General features: G+C 43.5%; 1 protein-coding gene and 1 pseudogene across 1 annotated transcript in view; one reads left to right on the forward strand and one right to left on the reverse strand.

Moving 5' to 3' along the window:
* Positions 1-1,310: 1,310 nt before the first annotated feature.
* CHMP4B (charged multivesicular body protein 4B) overlaps positions 1,311-22,426 on the reverse strand; it is a 49,176-nt gene continuing 28,060 nt past the window's right edge. Inside the window, exons 2-5 of the mRNA XM_036244545.1 lie at positions 6,543-6,720; positions 4,418-4,532; positions 3,387-3,513; positions 1,311-2,181 (exon numbers count right to left, since the gene is read on the reverse strand). Of these exons, the coding sequence (XP_036100438.1) occupies positions 2,114-2,181; positions 3,387-3,513; positions 4,418-4,532; positions 6,543-6,720 (488 nt within the window). The 3' untranslated portion in view covers positions 1,311-2,113. The remainder of the gene's footprint in view (positions 2,182-3,386; positions 3,514-4,417; positions 4,533-6,542; positions 6,721-22,426) is intronic.
* Positions 15,842-16,601, forward strand: LOC118618349 (annotated as a pseudogene).

Below are 22,426 nucleotides of genomic sequence, written 5' to 3' on the forward strand. Positions count from 1 at the left end.
AAATGGGGCCCATAATATACAACTGTTTCCTACCTCTATCTCAGAGCTCTCTAAACCCTGCTGGGTGCTTTACAAGCCATGACCTTACAGCTATATGAGGCAGCATAGGGGGTTAAATAATATCCCCCAAAACTCATATCTACTTGGAACCTCATAATGTGCCCTTATTTGGAAATAGGGTCTTTGCAAATATAATTAAGGTGAGGATCCTGATGAGATCATATTAATTTGGGGTAGCCCTAACCATGATAAGTGTCCATATAAAAGACAGAAGAGGGGATCTGTGAGTCCCTCTTACCCACACCTGGTTGAGAAGCCCCTGAAGCTGATGAGAAGAGCTCAATGTCCACTCTACTTCCCACACCAAGTGATGCCCAGGAACCACCAACTGCAGGTTGAGAAGGTGGAAGCTAGCAGCAAGCATTACCACTAGATTCTTCTTACGGGAGAAAGAAAACTTCTGACAACAGCCGGACCCAACCTCCATGTAAGTCATGAAATTTCAAGCCACTGTGGTCAAATCCCAATTCTGTGCTCCAGGAGGAGGAGCAATGAGGGGTGAGGAAGAGGGCATGAGCAGCTTCACAGACAGGAGGACCCACCTTCTTGTTTCACAGATGGGAAAATGCGATACGAGGCGGGGCCAAACTTGCCCCAAGGCACCCAGTGAGCGATGGTAGTGTTTAATTGTGAACTCAGGCGGGCTTCCTTCAATTCTGCCAGTTTGCATGCAGAATTAAGGATGAACATGCACAGATCCATTTTTATGAGGGAGAGGGTCCATAGCATTCATCAGATTCTCAAGGAGGTACAAGACTAAAGAGTAGACAGTGGAAGAGTCCAGGCCAAAGTCACATGGCAAATCACAGCAGACCTGAGACTACCATTTGTGTCCTAGATTCTCAGTCACTGCTCCACACTTGCTGCTCATGGGAAAGGCCATTTTCTTCAATGCACTTGACTGAAGGGCCTAGTGAGTAGGAACACCATGGTTTCCAACAGAGGAAGGTTCTGTTGTCCTCCTGGCATTGCCCATGGACACTGAGAGAAAAGAACCTGAAGCTATGAAGAACCAACTCACTCCTAAACAGTTCCTAGGAGGCCCCAAAACGAGGTGAAGGTCACAGATCCATGGCTTTCAGAGCCTAAACACATTTCTAGTAAGACACGTTCTGCTCTTTGGCTCAAATTGTTGATTTATATCATTATCAAGTCTTCTACGTTTCCACAGGCTCCACTGGACCATGCTGGCCTGGAAAGGGTCAATTCCTGAAGCAAATGAGAGACTGATTGAACACAACGGCAAAGTATGAAAATTAATTGAGATATTTAATAGACAGTGCAAACCATAATTTCATCTGAATATAAATGTATGCACATGTTTCCAATGATTTATCTATCAGTTATCACAAACAGCAACAAGGACCTTAGAGCTATGTTAGAAAAACATATAGCTGGAATTTAACTCTAACAATCTTGCTTGCTCTCAAGAGAACACCATCCATTTCAAATTAGTGTCACAAACTCCAAAAGACCAGGGGAGTGGAAGTGAGGAGTGGGCTAGAATAGGAAACACAGGGGCCAGTACAAAGGTGACGGGCAGAAATACAGCTCTCGAGGAAACCAAAATCAGATGTATTATTACACCTAAGGACAAGGAAAAGCCTATGGCTTTAAAAAACGACTTTTCTGCCAGTACCATACAAGTCTTACAAAGAGATGTGCGACAAGTCAACTGACTTAAAAGGACAGAGACTACATTTTCAGATCATTTCAACAGCAAACAGTCGACCTTTTCCACTGAGGTTCAGCAGGGGAGTTAGCGTAGTCCGGAAGCTCAATGTTGGATTTGCAAATACAGTTTATTTTACAGAATTCAACATTATAAACAGCAGGCACCTCCCACCCACCCACCCACCCCTACCCCCTGCCCACTCCATTGGGTGCAGACCATGCTATGCAGAGTGAGCAATGATGCAACCCTACTGCTTTGGAGGGAGATTTGAGAGCGATGGAACCTGCCTGCACCATGTCCTGTCTGCCCTGCACACGCACATGCCTGCCTGCTTGCAGGCCACCAGAGTCTGTCTGGGCCCAGCTCACAATGGACCAGTTAATTAAAGCTTCCAGCCCAGTTCTCCAATTCCTTCATGTCGTCATCTTCCTCTTCCTTCTTCTTGGCTGTGTGACAAGAGAAAAGGCAATTTAGGAGGGCTGGTTGCAGTCTTTTCAACACATGCTGGCTGGGTGCCAGGGCTGTGCTAACACGGTGTCCGCAAAAACAGCCCCACCCCTCCAGCCACTTCATCTCTAGGCTATCAGCAGACTGCTTCTCTGTGCCTAAAAGCTGCAACATAAAACTCCAGATAACCAGGCATGTTTTCCCCAGCACCTCCCTTCCACCAGCATCAGGGTTCTACACGGAGAGTCAGGATTCAGCCAAGCCTCAGTCCCAGAGCATCCAAGGTCAGGGAGAGAAGGAAAAAATACCAGAAGAGATCAAATCCTCACCACTTTCCTTTCTTCCTCAGGTGACTTGAACCACCTTTCCATACCCTTATGCAATTTGCTGGACATCTAGACCTCCTTTGCCCCTGTCCTGGCCCCACCCAAACAGCAGACTCTCCTCCTTGAAACTGGGAGAGTGAGGTGACTACAGTCTGGTCACGCTCCACTCCCCAAGGCACTTTCTCTAAGCCAAATCAAACTGCTTCACCTTTTCTAGTTCTGTGTGGAATGCTTCCACCCAAGTGTAAAATAATGGGGGAGGGAAGGCAGAAGGAAATGAAGATTTTATAAAACCAGGTCTTTTAAAAAGCTAAGCTATTTCCTTCCTCCAGTGACGGTCTCCAAGGCCCCAGGCTTTTACAGGTGTGCACAGCACAGGATTCTAATAGGGAACAAGAGCTGTCCTGCAATTAAACTCACACACCTTCTTCCAGTGCCTTGTTCGGTGACACAGGGAAAATTATTCTGAAATACTGGTTCTTGACTGGGGGTGACCCCCCCAACACCCCCAGGGGGACATCTGGCAATATCTGGAGACATTTTTGGTTGTTACAACTTGGGAAGGGGGTGCTACAGGCATCTAGTGGGTAGAGAGAGGCCAGAGGTGCTGTTCAACACCCACAGTGAGCAGGATAGGCCTCCCACCCAATCCCAGTCCAAAGAACGATCTGGCTATGTTAACAGTGCCATGGTTAAGAAACCCTATTCTAGAGAGAAACTAGGAAAGGGCAGGTGACATTGTCTCTGAGGCCATCACAACAGATCCCACCTGGTTTTCTACCCTGGGCAACTCTGGACCCAAACTGAGGCCAACTGACCACAAGAGCACCCACCACATGGCATCATGGGTGTCAGGACTCTGGATAAGAAGTACTCACTGGGTTTTGATGGTAGAACTACAGAGGGAACGTTTGGTAGAGGGACTGTTTCAGGTCCACTTATTTCCAGCAAATTCTTGTCTAGTTCCTCCTGTTCTAGTTCTTCTAATTCTGCCATGAGCTCATCCTGGTAAAAAGAAACACAAGAATGAGAGACACCCCTAGGAATCCCAGCCCCTGCAGCAGTACCTCTTGCCTATGGGCTGAGGGGACACACACCCCTTCTGAGAAGGTCAGAGGGGAGATGAACTCTGTGACTCAAATATTCTGAATTCACTTCTACTGGTGAACATAACACAATCGAGCAATACAGATGTTTGTGTCTGTGTCCTGCACTAGGCTGTGCGCATCTTGAGAAAATGGATTGTATCCTTTCACCCTATTTCTTTATCTCTGAACTGGGTACACTGAGTGCATATGCAGGGATGTTTGCTGAATTGAAATGAACTTGACTAGTCCATCAAACTCACTGAAAAACACGAAAACCCTGATATTGGCAGCCAAGGGTGGGAGCCAACCACAGGCTATTTTATTAGCTACACCGAGGGAATCAGACAGCACAAAGAATCAGGTTCAGTGGAGCAGACCTGACCCTCAGTGGACTCAAATCGAAGGCAGAAAGAAGTACCTTCAACAGGGTCTTTTACTGTATTTTAAAAACCTAACAGACTCAGTGAGTCCTACCTGCTATAGCAGAAACTGGTAGGTAGCCAAGTTCTTTGGACGGATTTCCTCAGGAGTCATATGTGCAGGGTAACTACTTGTTGAAACTAATTATTGACTTAGCCTGCTGTGGGGTCCTAACAAAAGTTCCTTTACTTCACCTAACCTTCTACCCCAAACAGTGAAGCATCCCTCAATTGCGAGAATTAGGGAGGGTAAATACTACGCCTTGTTTGTGCAAATCTCTGGAGGGATGAGAAATGGTAATTTCCAAATCACATCCAGCCTGCCAGAGGGGCTTCAACAGATCATCAAACGGCGGCCAGTGTCATTTGTGAAGCTTGTGTGATCTGCATGAAAACACTCACCTCATCAAACTCTTCTCCAAACCCTACAGGTTTTGAAATAGCTGATGAAATCTCATCTGCAAGTTCTTGCTGGTCAGCAATGTCCTGCATTAACTCATCAACTTTATCGATGTCCCTTTAAATGAAATGGACAGATGTCATATCGACGATCAATCTGTGTAAAGAGTCTGTAAGGCAGGAGCAGAAACTCTGCTCCCCACAATCTGTTTTCCAGTTTCACCCCTCCAATTACTCCCTGTGAGGAATTAACTTTTTGTCTTTATTCTCTTCTTCCCCTCTCTTTAAAATAGAGAACCACAATCCGGCTGGTGTGGTTCAGCAGGTGAGCATCGACCCATGCACCAAGAGGTTGCCAGTTCAATTCCCAGTCAGAGCACATGCCCAGGTTGTGGGCCAAATCCCCAGTGGGGGGCATGCTGGAGGCGGCCAATCAATGTTCTCTCCCATCGATGTTTCCAGCTTTCTCTCCCTCTCCCTTCTTCTCTCTCTGAAATCAATAAAGAAAAAAATAGAGACCCACAGAATCAAGAGCATGGAAGTGTCCTTAGATATCAACCTAATCCAACACTCAGGAAATAAGGCTTAGCAAAGTTAGGGGCCACAGTCATGGTCTCTCATGCAAGATAGTAAACATGTCAGATGAGACCATAGGACTTTAACTCCCGGGCCAATAGCTCTTCTTCAAACTCAAGGGAAACCCTGTACAGGGGGAATGTGCTCTCTGTGTTACAGTGGAAGCAAGAAATCATAAAAGCACAAATCATAATATGTAGCCATGCCACTTGACAAGTCCTTCCTATTTACTCAAATCCACTTATGGCTCCTCTACTAGACTCCAAAGAAAAGGCAAACATCGGCTTGTGCACCAAAGGGTCGCAGCTTTCATTCCCAGTCAAGGGTACATACCTGAGTTGCAGGTTCGATCCCTAGCTCTGGACAGGGTATAAGTGGGAGGCAACCAATTGATGTTCCTCTCTCATATCAATGTTTCTCTCTCCCCACCCCACACTCTCTCTAAAAAAATTCAATGGAAAAAATATCCAAGGGTGAGGATTTACAACAACAAAAATAGGTGACAGGCCCATAAGCTGCATTTTGCCAATCCCTGTTCTACAGCATAGCTGAGTATCCAATAGGAAGAAAAAAGGGGCTCTAAGCAACCCTGAATATATGCTGCAAAGTCCAAGCACTAAAACAAATGCAGAATTGTGTTCATGAGAGCCCCTCATTTACAGCCTACTGATACCCTGGCCTTTAATACAATTGTAACAAGTGTGATTATCTAGTTTCTTAAGCCACTGTATATGAAGAGCAGCCACATAAAGGAGGGGCTGCTAAAGTCAAGAACATTGTCAATATGACAGCCAAAGCCTGAGAGCAAGGGGGAGACAGAAACTTCCATCAAAGGCATTCCTAAGAATAGAAATCCAAAGCCCTCAGATGTACCACTTTCCAGGGCCCCTCATAGCATCATGACAAAGTTAAAGACATTGGCCCTGGCCGGTTTGGCTCAGCGGTTAGAGCGTCTGCCTGCGGTCCGGAGAGACCCGGGTTCGGTTCCCGCTAAGGGCATGTACCTCGGTTGCAGTTTGTTCCCGGCCCTGGTTGGTCATGCGGGTGGCAGCCACTCGATGTGTCCCTTTCACATCGATGTTTCCCTCTCTCTCTCTTCCTCTCTCTCCCTCCCACTCTGTCTGTACAAAAAATGGAAAAATGTCCTCGGATGAGGATAAAAAAAAAAAAAAAGTTAAAGACATTGGCTCTATCCTAGTTCTATTCAAGCTCATACATAACCTAGGGCAAGTCACCTCCCCACATCTTGATCATCAGAGGCCTGTAAGAGGACCTTCTAAGGACCTTTCCAGCTTGAAACTCTGTTTATCACAGTAACTCTGATTTACTCAGAAAACACTGTTTCATTTCATGAGATCTGCTTCCAAAGGCAGCAAGGTACATAATTCATTTTAGAACAAGTTCCAAAAAGAATGCAAATTAAAACAATTTCAGGTGCTTAAGTGGTAAGTCCAGGGGACTGCCGAAAGCCATGGCCTGAGCTCTAGGCATTCCAGGTCCAGCACTGCCCTGCCACATGGGTGCCCCCCTCTACCAGCAGATGGCCACATACATGTTGTCGTGAGCAGCTTTCATAGCTTTGGCAGCATAGCCCATGTTCTTGAGCACCTCGGTGTTGGTGTTGGCATTCTCCAGGGCCTCTCGCTGGAACTCGATGGTTGATAATGTGCCATCAATCTGCGCCAGCTGCTTTTCATACCTCTTCTTGCGCTTCAGTGCCTGGAGGGCCGCTGCATGGGGAGAAAACAGTTTCAGAGTCCAGACACAAGGTAATGTTCTGGAGTTCACTTGAGTCTTCTCTCTAATTTTAATGAATGCACCTAGTTATTGCTTCCACTATAACACAAAGAGCACATTCAGTTTTCTGAGAAAACTATTCAAAATTTACATGCAACCAAGCACACCAGCAAGAGTTCACATTCTCTGGTAGGTAGAAACACACACACACACACACACACACACACACAGAAACACACACACATAGCAGAAAGAGGCATTCAAAGAAAAAATGTGCTTTGCTCTGGCCGGTTTTGCTCAGTGGTTAGAGCATCAGCCTGCGGTCCAGAGAGACCCAGGTTCGGTTCCCGCTAAGAGCACGTACCTTGGTTGCAGTTTGTCCCCGCCCCCGTTGGGGTCGTGTGGGTAGCAACCAGTTGATGTGTCTCTCTCACACCTATGTTTCTCTCTCTCTCCCTCTCGCTCTATGCAAAAATGTCCTCGGGTGAGGGGGAAAAAAAAAGAGAAAAAATGTGCTTTGAGGTCAGACTGCCATAGGTTCAAAACCCAGCTCACAGACTTAGGTGAGCTACTTAGCTTCCCCAATAGGTTCACTGTGAGGAGTAAATGAAATAATATGTGTAAATGCCTAGTATGACATTAAACAGTGGACACCCAAAAAACAGCAGGTCTAATTATAATAAAGCAATTTTAAGGTATCATTTTATGCCAACTAAATTACAAAAATAATAAATAATGACTATACCTAGTAATGGATCAGTTGAGATTAAAATGCTATCTCACTGGCAATAGCTGATAACTGTAATTGTTATAATGCTTCTGAAAAGTAACATGGCAACACAGAGCACCAGCCAAAATGACATTCCTGCCCTCTGACCCAGTAATTTCCTTCCAGATGTGTATTCAACAAAAGTAGAAAGCCCTATCACTGAAGATGGTTACTAGAGCATTCTCTATCATAGAAAACACAACAGAATAAAGGCAGAACTCCTGTCAGGGACAAATCTGGAGTGTGACCATTTGGTCAAGTCAATGTGATCACTTATCTTGGCTTCTGGCATGTTAAGGCTGTAAAGATCATCTTGTTCTAAAGTCCAGTCAGGGCAGGCAATTTGATCACAGTGAATCTGTGGCTGAGCAAGGGCCAAAACCACATTTCCCTACTCAAATCCCAGAATTCCTTCCCTTACTGTCTCAATTCCCTCTTTACACTAAAAATGACCTCTAGCACACATCTTAGATGGGCATTAAAGCCAGGAAGAAGGCTCAGCACAGACTCAGGAAGAATGAATGGGTTGGGAAAGCTGCCCAGCCTTGGCCTTGACAACACTAGCCCCACATACATACAGACACACCCTCAATGGGCTGTGGTTTCTCCATATATCACATGAGTAGGTTCCATGCTCCTTCCACCCACATTCCCTGTTAGCCTAGGATCGTGTCCTAAAAACCAGTTGCCAAGGAAAAAACAAGCCTGGCCTACATGTAAGCAGTCCATGGTTCCTTCAAAAGCAACAGAAAAAAACACCAGGAAAACTCTTCCAAAAGATAAAGCAGGCTAAACAGATATTGTAAAAAATCTGAAGAACAATAAAATGTGCCTGATTTAAAAGCTGAAAAGCCACTCTACCTGTTATCTCCCTTGATTCTGGTATGAATGGCCTATGACTTTAAGAAATTCATGTCCGGCCGGTGTGGCTCAGTGGCTGAGCGTTGACCTGTGCACCAAGAGGTCACCGGTTCGATTCCCAGCTAGGACACATGCCCAGGTTGTGGGCCTAATCCCCAGTGGGCATGCAGGAGGCAGCCAATCAATGTTCTCTCTCATTGATGTTTCTAGCTCTCTCTCTCTCTCTCTCACACTTCCTCTCTCTCTAAAATCAATAAAGAAAAAAAAATTAAAAAAAAAAAAGAAAGAAATTCAACTTGCAGTCACACCCAGGGGTCCTCAAGACCCTTTACTGAACACCTTCACCTTCTGCTAGTACTGTGATTTAGGCTATATACATACCTCAGAATAGCAACCCTTTAAGGTAGAATTAACTACCCTTTTTAGCAGATGAGGAAACAGGTTCAGAGAGGTCATGTAACTCATCACCAGATAGTAAGCAGCAGAAAGGGGACTAAGCCAGGTGTGGCCTCCAAAGTCCATGCCCTGCCATTTCAACTATTATGGCTCTCACTCAATGGAAAAGGTAGGATCCTATCCTGGAGGGAAGGTCAACGGGACCCTGAGAACACAAAAGAGGGAGTGCAAATCCAACCATGTCAGTCCTTTGTTTAAAAACCCTCAACAGCCCTGGCTGGTTTTGCTCAGTGATTAGAGCGTTGGCCCATGGACCAAAGAGTTGCAGGTTCAATTCCATTCAAAGGCATGTACCTCGGTTGCAGTTTGGTCCCTAGCCCTAGTCGGGGTCGTTCGGGAAGCAACCAATCGATGTCTCTCTCACATCAATGTTTCTTACTCTGTCTCTCTCTCCCCTTCCCCCACTTCTAAAATCAATGGAAAAGTATCCTCGGATGAGGATTAAAAAATATGATGATTAAAAAAATCAAAACCCTCAACAGCTCCTCGACCCACAAGACAAAGCCACTATGCGATTTAATGTGGCCTGCAGGGAGGCAAGGGACTGAAATTCTCACCACAAGCCAGGTCTTGGGAGTACCAGCACCAGGTCTAAATCCCTTTGCCACTGTCATGACAGAGGGATGATATCCTGGGAGAGTTCTGGTACATAAGTGCTCTGGACCTGGGGCTACTTCCTCATGACTTCCTTGGTGCTATGTTGCTTTCCCACAGAAACCAACCCGAACACATCCCAATGAGCAAGTGATTCTCAAGCATTCTCAGGCCATTATCCCATAGGTGCCCCTTTCTCAGGTCTTCTTCAGCTATCCCCATCATGCATGGCAGAGTCCAGCCTATAACAACTTGTCCACCAATCAAGATTCAACAAGGTGTTCTGAGCACTTTCTACGTGGTAAGGAAGCAAGGCAGCTGTGTCAGTCCTGTCCACCTCCTCATTTAAACTTCCCACACCCAGGAACAGGGCAGAGATCCTAGATCCATGCTAATAAGGAGACAGTGACTGGAAAGGTGAAGCAGCTCATTTAAGTCAAACTGCTGTTAGGTGGGGAGGCAAGGGCTCAACCACTGGTCTGTGTAAACCCCCAAGCCTCTGGTCTTCCCACACAGGCTCAGAATGATGGCACTAATTCTGTGACAATTCTCAAGAACAAACCATTAAGATGACAAACCTGCCTTACTTTTCAGTGTCCTGAGTATAGCAGAAACTGAATTTATTCTTTCCCTAGACCCTAAGACATCATAGATTTAAAACTGCTTTAACTTTAATACATTTCCAATTAGCAGTGACTCCTTGTACAAAAATCTTGCATTTCTCTGATCTCCACCCTACTTCTAAAATCCCCTAAGCAATAAAAGATCTGGAAGCAAATATCCAACCATACCAGGGAGCTAGGCAAGACTCTCCACCATGAGTGAAATGTTTACATTATTCATTTTTACAGACCAACATCTAGCACAATGACTAGTCTACAGTAAGTACTTACCATATTTATTAAGCTGAATCTCCAATTTCATCTGTTTTTAAAGTTTTTCATATATCCTATATAGGGTTCCTCATGTGGGATGCACCTATATTTATCTCCCATGTACCTCTGACTCAAAGGAGAAATAATGTCTTGTTGAAACACTGGCTAAAACAGCCACTTTGCAGGATTCTGTCCCTGCATTCCTCCTGTTTCATGAAAGCACCTGCCCTTCCCTCTATCCTTCCCATAAGGTGTGCCGAGACTAGGAAAAGGTCCTGAGCAAAAACAGCACGGCCCTCCAGGATTCCCCCTTCCCACCTGTAGAGTTCACACAGTCTCCTCCTTTCCGTGCAGTGAACTCTCCAGGATGGTGTCCAGCAGGGATAGTTGATTTGTTTACCCTAATCTTTACTCCTGTGTGTATTTCTCAATTAACTGAGAACTCCTCTAAGAGAAACAGGACAGGATAATTTTCCTCTTCCACTCATGAGTAAAGTAATCTTACAATTAGACATGAGGCCAGCATTTGGGCTGCAAGAATATGTGCAAACATATTCACAGCACTTGAACTACTCTGTATCTTATAAACGGGTGGCGCCATGGTGAAGTATAACTTAGAGTAAACTAAATGAGTAAAATGCCACTCTTACTGCATACTGTTACACTTAAAGCAAAACATCCTCCATCTCAACCTTATTTCTGACCAACATAATCTGCTTCTATACATAGCCAATGTCTAAATGACCAAGCCCAATGTTTTATATAAATATATGTGGCTCTTAGTGTCTTGCCTTGTACTTCTCCAAATTCCTGATGGTTGGTTTAAAAAAACAAGTAAACAACAAGTGCTGGCGAGGGTGTGGAGAAAAGGGGACTCTAGTATACTGCTGGTGGGAATGCAGACTGGTGCATTCCTCAAAAAATTAAGAATTGAACTGCCATTTGACCCAGTGATCTCATTTCTAGGAATGTATCCTAAGAAGCCTGAAACACCAATCAGAAAGAATATATTCACCCCTATGTTCAAAGCAGCGCTATTTATAATTGCTAAGATCTGGAAACAGCCCAAATGTCCATCAATAAATGAGTGGATAAAAAAGCTGTGGTACATATACACAATGGAACACTATGTAGCTGTAAGGAAGATCTCTTATCTTTTGAGATAACATGGAGTGACCTGGAGAGTACTATGCTAAGCAAAATAAGCCAATCAGAGAAAGACAAATACCACATGATCTCACTTATTTGTGGAGTAAAAAGAACAGAAAAAGCTGATGAACAAAATAAACCCAAAGACATAGAAAGGTGTATGGACTTCCAGTCAAGATGGTGGCATAGGTAAACGCGGTATCATGTCCTCCCACAACCATATCAAAGTTACAACTAAACTACAGAACAACCATCATTCAAAACTGCCTGAAATCAAGCTGAATGGAAGTCCTACAACTACAGAATTAAAGCAGCAGCCACATCCAGACTGGTAGGAGGGGCGGTGGCGCAACGGGCTGGTCCCACACCCACGTGTGGCGGATAAAAATCAGGAGGACACCTCGGCTGGGAAGGTCCTTCCTGAGGACTGAGGGGTCCCCATCCCACACCAGGTGCCTCGCTCAGGGTTCCAGTGCCAGGAAGAGAAGTCCCCATAACTTCTGGCTAGAAAAACCAGCGGGAACTGAGGCTCGGGGAAGCTGACGCAGCTGGAGCCCCAGGCAGCTCCTTAAAAGGCCTGGTGCACGGACTTATTGGACTTTCTCCCTCTAAGCTTGGAGGGGAGGCAGCTCCAGGGGCGCCAGAGACATACAGGGAAGAACTGAGCTGTTTGGCACTGGAGCGAGGGCTAGAGAGGGGGCTTTCTCCGGGACAAATGTGCTGTCAGAGGCCTTTGTTCCTTTGGTGAGCCCTTCCCCGGGATGGCAGACAGTCGCCATATCTGGGACTCCAGCAACCTGGCTCACACTGGTAGCCCCGCCCTGGTGTCTCCCTGAGGCTCCCCCCCCAAACTTTCAAGCCCACCCAAATTGTTGCCACTTGTTTAACCATAGGATTGGCCTGTCTTGGATTCTGCTTCAGGTTTTTCCTAAATTCTTTCAAATGAGCAGCATCTGGTCTCAGCCCCATACCTCTCATTAAGTAATACACTGAAACAAACACAGGGAGGCAGCCAAAATGAGGAGACAAAGAAACAGGTCCCAAATGAAAGAACAGAACAAAACCCCAATAAAAGAACTAAGCGAAATGGAGATAAGCAACCTAACAGATACTGAGTTCAAAATACTGCTTATAAGGATGCTCAATGAACTTAGTGAGAACCTCAGTGAACTTAGGGAGGGCCTCAAGAGCATAAAAAAGGACGAGTCAGAAATCATGGATACACAGTTAGAATTGAAGGAGGCATTAACTGAAATAAAGAATAATTTACACAGTTTCAATAATAGAGTACGTAAATCCAAGGAGCAAACCATCGATTTGGGATATAAGGAAGCAAAAAATGCCCAATCAGAATAGCAAAAAGAAGAAAGAATCCAAAAAAATGAGGATATTGTAAGGAGCCTCTGGGACAACTTCAAGCGTGCCAACATTCGCATCTTGGGGGTGCCAGAAGGAGAAGAGCGAGAACAAGAAATTGAAAACCTGTTTGAAACAATAATGGCAGAAAACTTTCCTAACTTGGTGAAGGAAACAGACATACAAGTCCAGGAAGCACACAGAGTCCCAAACAAGACGAACCCCAAGAGGCCCACACCAAGACACATCATCATCAAAATGCAAAAGGTTCAAGACAAAGAGAGAATCTTAAAAGCAGCAAGAGAAAAGCAGTTAGTTACCTACAAGGGAGTTCCCTTAAGGCTGTCAGCTGATTTCTCAAAAGAAACTTTGCAGGCCAGAAGGGAGTGGCAAGAAATATTCAGAATGATGAAAAGCAAGAACCTACAACCAAGATTACTCTATCCTGCAGAGCTGTCATTTAGAATCGATGGACATATAAAAACTTTCCCAGATAAGAAAAAGTTAAAGGAATTCATCACCACCAAACCATTATTATATGAAATAATGAAGGGTCTTTTTGAAGAAAAAGATAAAATATGTGAACAAACAAAATGGCAATGAATACATATCTATCAACAATGGAATCTACAAAAAAAATGAACAGCTAGAACAGAAACATTCTCATGGATACAGAGAACATTTTATTGGTTGCCAGTTGGGAGGGGGGTTGGGGGAATGGGTGAAAAAGGTGAAGGGATTAAGAAGTACAAATTCATTGCTAGACTGACAAACCTCAAAAGGAAAGGGGTTGGGCGGGGGTGGGAAGAAATAAACCAAAGAACTTATATGCATAACCAATGGACACAGACAATAGTGTGGGGAAAGGTGGGAGGGGGGTGGGAGGGGGGAGGAGGGGGTCAATGAGGGAAAAATGTGGAACATCTGTAATACATTTTACATTCAACAATAAAGATTTAAAAAATAAATAAATGAAAGAAAGAAAAGAAAGAAAGAAAGAAAGAAAGAAAGAAAGAAAGAGAGAAAGAAAGAGAGAAAGAAAGGTGTATGGTTCAGAATGACAAACTTCAGAGGAGGGGACAGGGGGTAGGGATGAGATAAACCAAAGAACTTATATGTAAGTATGCCTAACCAATGGACATAGACAACAATGCTTGGGGGGGGGGGGAGTAGGAGGGTATCTGGGGAGAAAAAGGAAAAACATCTGTAACAAAAATCAATTAATTAATAATAAAAAAAAAAACAAGTACTAGCCCGGTCCTGTTTGGCTCAGCAGTTAGAGTGTTGGTCCTTGGACCAAAGGGTTGTGTGTTCTATTCCCAGTCAAGGGAACATACCTGGGTTGCAGGTTCAATCCCTGGCCCTAATCTGGGTTGTAAGGGAGGCAACCAATAAATGTGTCTCTCTCACATCAATGTCTCTCTCTCTGTCTCTCTTTCTCTCTCTCCCTCCCTTCCACTCTATCTAAAATCAAAGTAAAAGTATAAAAAAGTATCCTCGGGTGAGGATGAACAACAACAAAAAACCAAGTACTAGATTCTCATCACAAGAAAAAAAAATTATTAACTATGTGAGGTGACATATGTTAACTAAACTTATTGTAGTAATCATGTTGCAATACTATATACGTATGTCAAATCAATGTTATACTCCTAAAACTAATATACTATTATGTCAATTATAGCTCAATAAAGCTCGAGGAAAAGGAAAAAATAACCCAAGCACTGGATTAACAAGGAGTTCATCTAAATCAAATATTCAGAGAAGGGGTATACAAAGAGATCCCTTTTCTGCCAAATAACCTCAGTGTCATTCATAAACACAATGGCTTTAATGACTGAAATATAACTCAGGCCAATAGAAGTTTAAGGGGTTGCTTGTAGATAGAAAAAAAATAGTCTTTGGAATCTCCGTATTTAATTATGCCTTTGCTGGTTCCAAGAGAGTAATTATAGCAACAATTACAGAACCTAATAACCAGCTTTATTGGCTCTGAAAGCTGACGCAAAAACAACTCAAACCATGTTGAAATAAACATTGGTCTCCAGACAATTGCTTCATTAAACACTCTGAACAGCTACTTGAAGAAAAATAAAGAAGAGATACCCTGCCCTGGCTGGTTTGGCTCAGCGGTTAGAGCGTCAGCCTGCAGTCTAGAGAGACCCGGGTTCTGTTCCTGCTAAGGGCATGTACCTCGGTTGCAGTTTGTCCCCGGCCCTGGTTGGGTCGTGCGGGTGGCAGCCACTCAATGTGTCCCTTTCACGTTGATGTTTCTTTCTCTCTCTCTCTTTCTCTCTCTCTCTCTCTTCCTCTCTCTCCCTCCCACTCTATCTCAACAAAAAATGGAAAAATGTCCTTGGGTGAGGATTAAAAAAAAAAAGAAGAAGAGATACCCTAAGAAGCAGAGAAACCAGTGAGAAAGACATTCATTCACCCAGGACTAGAAACTCCTACTGCAAGGCATCTGTAAGTGACTATACAGAAAGCATTTTCAGAGAATGCATCAGTTCAATACAACTAGATAGGACGCTCCTTTCTTCTAGGCAAAGACAGACTTGACTTCTCTTTGAAGAGTTTCTGAGGAGTACACGTTTGCTTGCCCTGATCTGGGGGCATTCGGTGTAGGGCTATTAGCCCAGGGTATCTCAATAGATGCTAAGAAGTCATAACTGTACACTCATTATTTGTATACAAAGATTTGGACATCGGTGGGAAGGGAGGTCCAGTAATACCTTACCCTCTCACTAACTGAATGATGGTGTCTACAGTTCTTTCAAACACCCAAGGTTCTACATTTGCATTCATTTAGCAAAAGGTCCAAGGGCTGAGAGGGAAGGAAGAGAGTGTTGCTCCTTTCTCACTCTCAGCATGGATCACATAGCAAACATGAACATACTCCAGAAGACATTTACACACAAATGCAACATTAAGTGAGAATTTTGAAGAACCCTCAGCAGCCTGGTCATGGTAGGGCTTCTGGCAGGTGGGAAGCTAAGTGAAGCCAAGGAAACAATCATTCAGATTCTCCTTGCTTAGCTACCCAATCAGTCCAAGATGGCAGAGGTAGAGAAGACAATGAAGTGACGCCAGAGCCAGAAGGGAGTGCAGGGAATCATCGTGGTGAACACGTAGAAGGCATTCCCATTAAGATCATCATGGACAGCCTGGCTGGTGTGGCTCAGTGGATTGAGTGTCATCCCATGGACTGAGAGGTCCCGGTTCAACTCCCAGTCAGGGCAATGCCCAGGTTGCAGGCTCGAATCCCAGTAAGGGGCATGCAGGAGGCAGCCGATTGATGTTTCTTTCTCATATCGATGCTTCTATCTCTTTCTCCCTTCCTCTCTCTCAAAAAAAAAAATCAATAAAAACATATTTAAAAAAAAAAAAGATCATCATGGACAAGCCCACCACCACACATTACGCCAACATCATGCACAACTTCACCTTGAAGGCCCAGAGCACCGTGCATGAAATTGAACCCCAGAATGACTTCACCTTCCCTCAAATTCGCTCCAACAAAAATGAAATTATAGTTGCACCAGATAAAGACTACTTCCTGACTGTGATTCAATATCCAACTGAAGGACCACTCTCTTGGCTCCACACATCATTCCTTAATTTAATGCCCCCAAGAATAATAGTGTTAATTATGTCAACCAATTGGCAGGTAGAAGAGCCCATGCAGACCAGTGACCAAGGTGGGCTGCAGCTCCACCCCATCCCACCAAAGTCATCCCTCTGCTGGCCAGTTGCCCCTGAGTTCCCAGGAGGACCCTCTTTTCTCAAGTCCAGGTTTTGGAGCAAGAGCTTGTGAGAGTTCCACACCCTGCTTCCTTCTGACCTTCAGTTCACTTTGTTGGCCTTGGAAAAGGAGGTTTTCCTTTAACTAAAAATAACTTAAACATGAAAAAAAAAAAATTCTCCTTGCTCATTATGCCCCTAATTAAACCTCAGATGTCCAAAGTACCCAAAGCCTCAGGGTATTCAGATAGGGCAGTTAGTTACAGGGCCTGACCCTCAGCCATATTGGAAAACCTCATATCATGGGTTTGGGCAGAGTATTCAGAAGGGTCTTGTCTCAACAAGGAATAACTAGCCTTATACTGGATAAACAATACACCACCTAACAAATATTAAAAACAAGACCAAAAAGGGAAAACTGTTACTGAAGAAAATAATTAATCCCAAACAAAGGTTAAGAGTATTTATAGAGCCCTGGCCAGTTAAGCTCAGCAGCCAGAGCATTGGACCAAAGAGGTGCGGGTTTGATTCCAGGTCAAGGGCACACACCTTGATAGCCACTCAATCCCCTACCTCAGTTGCAGTTTGATCCCCGGCCCTGGTCAGGGTGGTATGGGAGGCAACCAATCGATGTGTCTCTCTCACATCATTGTTTCTCTCCCCCCCCCCCCAAATAAGTAAATAAAATTTGGGGAGAAAAATCTTAAAAGTAATCAAAGAAAAAAAGTACACATTACATGCAGAGTAACAAAGAATAACAAATTTCTCACAGGAAACAATGCTACCAAGACAGAACTTTTTACAATACCAAAAGGAAAAAAAAAAATTAATCTAGAATTCTAAACCTAGTGAAACCTTCTAAAAACAAAGGCAAAATAAAGACTTTGTGAACAAAGAAAAACTGAGAGAATTCATAACCAGCAGACCCACACTACAAAATATTTTAAAGCAAGTTCTTGAGACAGAAGGAAAATGATACCATATGGAAATATAGCTCTACATCAGGGTCTGAGGAGCATCAGAAAGGAGAAATACATAGGTAAACATTAAGGCTTTTTAATTATTTGATTCTATTTTTCTAGTAATAATAATACTAAGATAGTATGGGATTTAGAACATATGTAAAAGTAAAATGTATGACAATAATAGCACATAAGCCAGGAGAGGAGAAATGGGAGTGTACTGTCATAAGGTTCATATACTATTCATGAGGTGGTAATAATATCACTTGAAAGTAGACTACAATAAGTTAAAGATGGAGTTTATCATCTGCATTCCCCTCGCTGTGACACTACGAGGCACAGTTCTGCCTATCAGGACTCTCCATATCTCAGGAATCTGTACATTTGCAAATATAAGAAGAAGAAATGACCACATTTAAGGAAGCAGTGACATTCAAGAATGTGGCTGTAGTCATCATGGAGGAGGAGCTGGGGCTGCTGGACTCTGCCCACAGGAAGCTGTACTGGAACATGATGCTGGAGAACTTCAGGAACCTGGTCTCAGTGGGGCATCAACCATTCAAACAAGACATGACCCACTTAGTAAGGGGAGAAGTTTTGGATGAAGAAGATGGCAACCCAAAGAAGGGAATTCAGAAGGCAAGATCCAATATGAGATGAAGACTGTTCCAGAAGCAGAACCACATGAAGAACTTTCCTGCTGGCAAATATGGCAACAAATTGCAAGTGACCTAATCAGGAGTCAAGACTCCATGCTAAAGAGTTCTCAGTTCCCCTGGCTGATTCGATCAGCCAGGTTGGGGCAGGACTGTCTATAACACACACAGGCCCAGAACCTTATTGGAGAAATGAATGTAAAAAATTATTTAGTGGTATCTCCAACTTTGATCTTCATCAACAATTAAACTCAGAAGGGAAGTCTCATACACGTGGTGAGTGTGGGAAATCCTTCTTTCATAGCTCAGTGCTCCACATTCATCAGATAGTTCATTTGGGAGAGAAACGCTGTGTGGTAAATGTGGTAAGAAATTCAGAGTTCATGTCTGTAAACTCATCAGAAAGTCCACACTGTAGAGAAACCATTCAAATGTGAGCAGTGTGGGAAAGGCTTCAGTCACAGAGCAACACTTAGTGACCACTGCAAATTACATTGAAAAGAGAAACCTTATAAATGTGAGAAATGTAGAGGGCCTTCATTCATGCTTGTCATCTTCACAACCATCAGAGAGTTCACAATGGGAGAAACCATTCGAATGGGATATATGTAGAAAGAACTTTTGTTGTGGATCAAGACTTAAACAGTCAGTGGGTGGTCCACACAGGAGAGAAATTGTACAAATATGAGGAGTGTGGGAAGTGCTTTGGTTGGTGCTCACATCTTCATAGCCATAAAAGCATCCACATGAGACAGAAACCATACAAATGTGAGGAGTGTGGAAACAGCTTCTATTCTAGGGCAGATCTTTATTACCATCACAGAATCCACACAGAAGAGAAACCCTATAATTGTTAGTGATGTGGGAAGAGCTACAGATGGGCCTCACATCTTTTGGTCCATCAGCAAATCCACAGTGGAGAAAAAGCATTCAAATGTGAAGAGTGTGAAAAGAAATTTGGCTGGAAAGCATACTTGCAAACTCATTTAAAAGTCCACACCAGAGTCCGGCCAGTGTGGCTCAGTGGTTGAGCATCGACCCATGCACCAAGCGGTCATCGGTTTGATTGCTGGTCAGGACACATGCCCAGGTTGTGGGCCCAATCCCCAGGGAGGGGCATGCAGGAGGCAGCCAATCGATGTTCTCTCTCATCAATGTTTCTCTCTCTCTCTCCCTCTCACTTCCTTTCTCTCTAAAATCAATAAAGAAAAAAAAAAATCTGCCCTGGCTGGTTTGGCTCAGCTGTTGGAGCATTGGCCTGTGGTCCCAAGAAACCCAGGTTCAGTTCCCGCTAAGGGCATGTGCCTCGGTTGCGGTTTGTCCTCCAACTTGGTTGGGTCGTGAGGGTGGCAGCCACTCGACGTGTCCCTTTCACATCAATGTTTCTCTCTCTCTCTTCCTCTCTCTCCCTCCCACTCTACCTGAACAAAAAAAAAGGGAAAAATGTCCTCGAGTGAGAATAAAAAGAAAAAATCCACACCAGAGAAAAGCCATACAGATGTGAGGAGTGTGGGAAGGGCTATAAGATGAGCTTGGATCTTGATGTGTACCAGGGCATCCACACAGGAGAGAAACCATATATACATGCTGGGTGTGTGGTAAGCACTTAAATAGGGCCTCACATCTTAAACTTTACCAGAGAGCCCCCACTGGAGAGAAACCATACAAATGTGATGTGTGTAGTAAGGTTTTCAGTCAGTTTGCACATCTACAATCTCATCAGAAAGTTCACACAAGAGAGAAAATTTACAAGTGTGAGATATGTGGTAAGCACTACAGGTCAAGTTCATATCTTAAAATTAATTACAGAAACAATATTGGTGATAAATTTCATCCATTCTCAGAGGAAGGAAAACATTTGTTTAATTATTGTGAATGTTTCAGTCATAAAAAAGTTAAAGATGTATATTATAAACTCTAAAGCAAACACTAAAATAACAGTGTTACAGCTAACAAGCCAACAAAGGAGATAAATGAAATCATAAACATACTTTTTCCAAAAGAAGGCAAAAAAATGTGAACAAAGAACATATGAGCCCTGGCCTGTTTGGCTCAGTGTTTAGAGCGTCGGCCTGCGGTCCTGAGAGACCCGGGTTCGGTTCCCGATAAGGGCACGTACCTCGGTTGCAGTTTGTCCCCGGCCCTGGTCGGTTGTGCGGGTGGCAGCCACTCGATGTGTCCCTTTCACATCGATGTGTCTCTCTCTCTCTCTGTTCCTCTCTCTCCCTCCCACTCTACCTGATCACAAAAAATGGAAAAATGTCCTCGATTGAGGATAAAAAAAAAAAAAAAACATATGAGACAAATAAAGAGCAAGATGAGATTGAATCTAAGCATATCAATAATCGTATTAATGTAACTGTCTAAACACCCCAATTAAAAAGCAGAGATTGTTCAACTGTGGGGGAAAAAAAAAAGACTCAACTTTATGCTGCCTACTACAGACTTCAAATATAAAGATAAATAGGTTAACCCTGGCCAGTTTTGCTCAGTGGTTAGAGCATCAGCCCACGGACCAGAGAGGCCCAGGTTCAGTTCCCACTAAGGGCACATACCTCGGTTGCAGTTTGTTCCCGGCCCCAGTCGGGGTCGTGTGGATGGCAACCACTTGATGTGTCTCTGTCACATCAATGTTTCTCTCTCTCTCTTCCCCTCTTTCTCCCTCCCACTCTATCTAAAGATAAATGCAAAAATGTCCTTGGGCAAGGATAACAAAAAAAAAAGATAAATAGGTTAAAAGTAAAAGGATGAATTTCATTTATATGTAGAATCTAATAAACTAACAAATAAAATAGAAACCGACTCATGGATACAGAGAACAGATTGACAGCTGTCAGAGGTAGGGGGAGGGTTGCAGGTCTGGGTGAAAAAGGTGAAGGGATTAAGCAAAAAACAAACAAACAAACCCTCATAGACAGACAACAGTATGGTGAGTACCAGAGAAAAAATGGGGTGGAAGGAGGTAAGAGAGGGTAAAGAGGGGATAAATGGTGATGGAAGGAGACTTGGTATGGGGTGGTGAACACATAATACAATATATAGATGATGTATTATATAATTGTACCCCTGGAATTTTACTAACCAATGTTACGCCAATAAATTCAATAAAAATAAACAAATAAATAAATTATTTTAGAAAGTAAAAGAATGAAAAAGATATATCAAAGTTATACTAATCAAAGGCAGCTGGAGTGGCTATATTACTATATCAGACAAAGCAATTTTCAGAGAAAAGAATATTACCAGGGGCAAGAAGATCCTTTTATAATGATACAGGGGTCAATTTATCAGGAGGATATAACAAGTGTAAACATTTATATACCTAATAATAGAGCTTTAAAATACCTGAAGCAAAAATTAATAGAACTACAATAAGAAATAGACAAATCCACAAGTACAGTCAGATTTCAATATCCCCCTTCAAATGATAGAATGAGTAGACAGAAAATCAGTAAGGATATAAAAGCCTTAAACAGCACAATCAACAAACTTGACCTAATTGACATTTGTAGAACACTACCGCCACCAGTAAACTCATTTTGTTGGTGTGTACACAAAACTTCTACCATGATAGACCATATTCTGGGTCATGACACAAATCTCAATAAATGTAAAAGAATTCAAATCACACAAAGTATGTTCTATGACCACAAGAGAATTAAATTAAAAATCATAAACAGCCCTAGCTGCTTTGGCTCAACGGTCAGAGCGTCAACCTGTGAACTGAAGAGTCACAGACTCAATTCTGGTCAAGGGCATGTACCTTGGTTGCAGCTTGGTCCCCAGCCCTAGTCAGGGACATGCAGGAGGCAACCAGATGACTTGTCTCTTTCACGTCAATGTTTCTCTCTCTCTTTCTCTCCCTCCCTCCGTCCCTCCCTCCCACTCTATCTGAAGATAAATTGAAAAATATCCTCAGGTGAAGATTAAAAAAAAAAAAGTTTTTTAAATCATAAACAGGAGATCTCTGGAAAATCCTCAAATATCTGAAAACTAAATAGCATATTCTGTAAATAACCCATGGGTCAAATAAATAAATAAATAGAGAAATTAGAAAATGGGCAGGGCTTGGGGAGATGGGTGAGAAAGATGAAGGAATTAAGAAGTACAAATTGGCCCTGGCTGGTTTGGCTCAGCAGTTAGAGCGTCAGCCTGCGGTCCAGAGAGGCCCGGGTTCAGTTCCCGCTAAGGGCGCGTACCTTGTTTGCAGTTTGTCCCTGGCCCTGGTTGGTCGTGAGGGTGGCAGCCACTCGATGTGTCCCTTTCACGTCGATGCTTCT

This window comes from Molossus molossus, unplaced genomic scaffold (assembly GCF_014108415.1).
Source record: "Molossus molossus isolate mMolMol1 unplaced genomic scaffold, mMolMol1.p scaffold_m16_p_6, whole genome shotgun sequence".
NCBI lineage: Eukaryota > Metazoa > Chordata > Mammalia > Chiroptera > Molossidae > Molossus > Molossus molossus.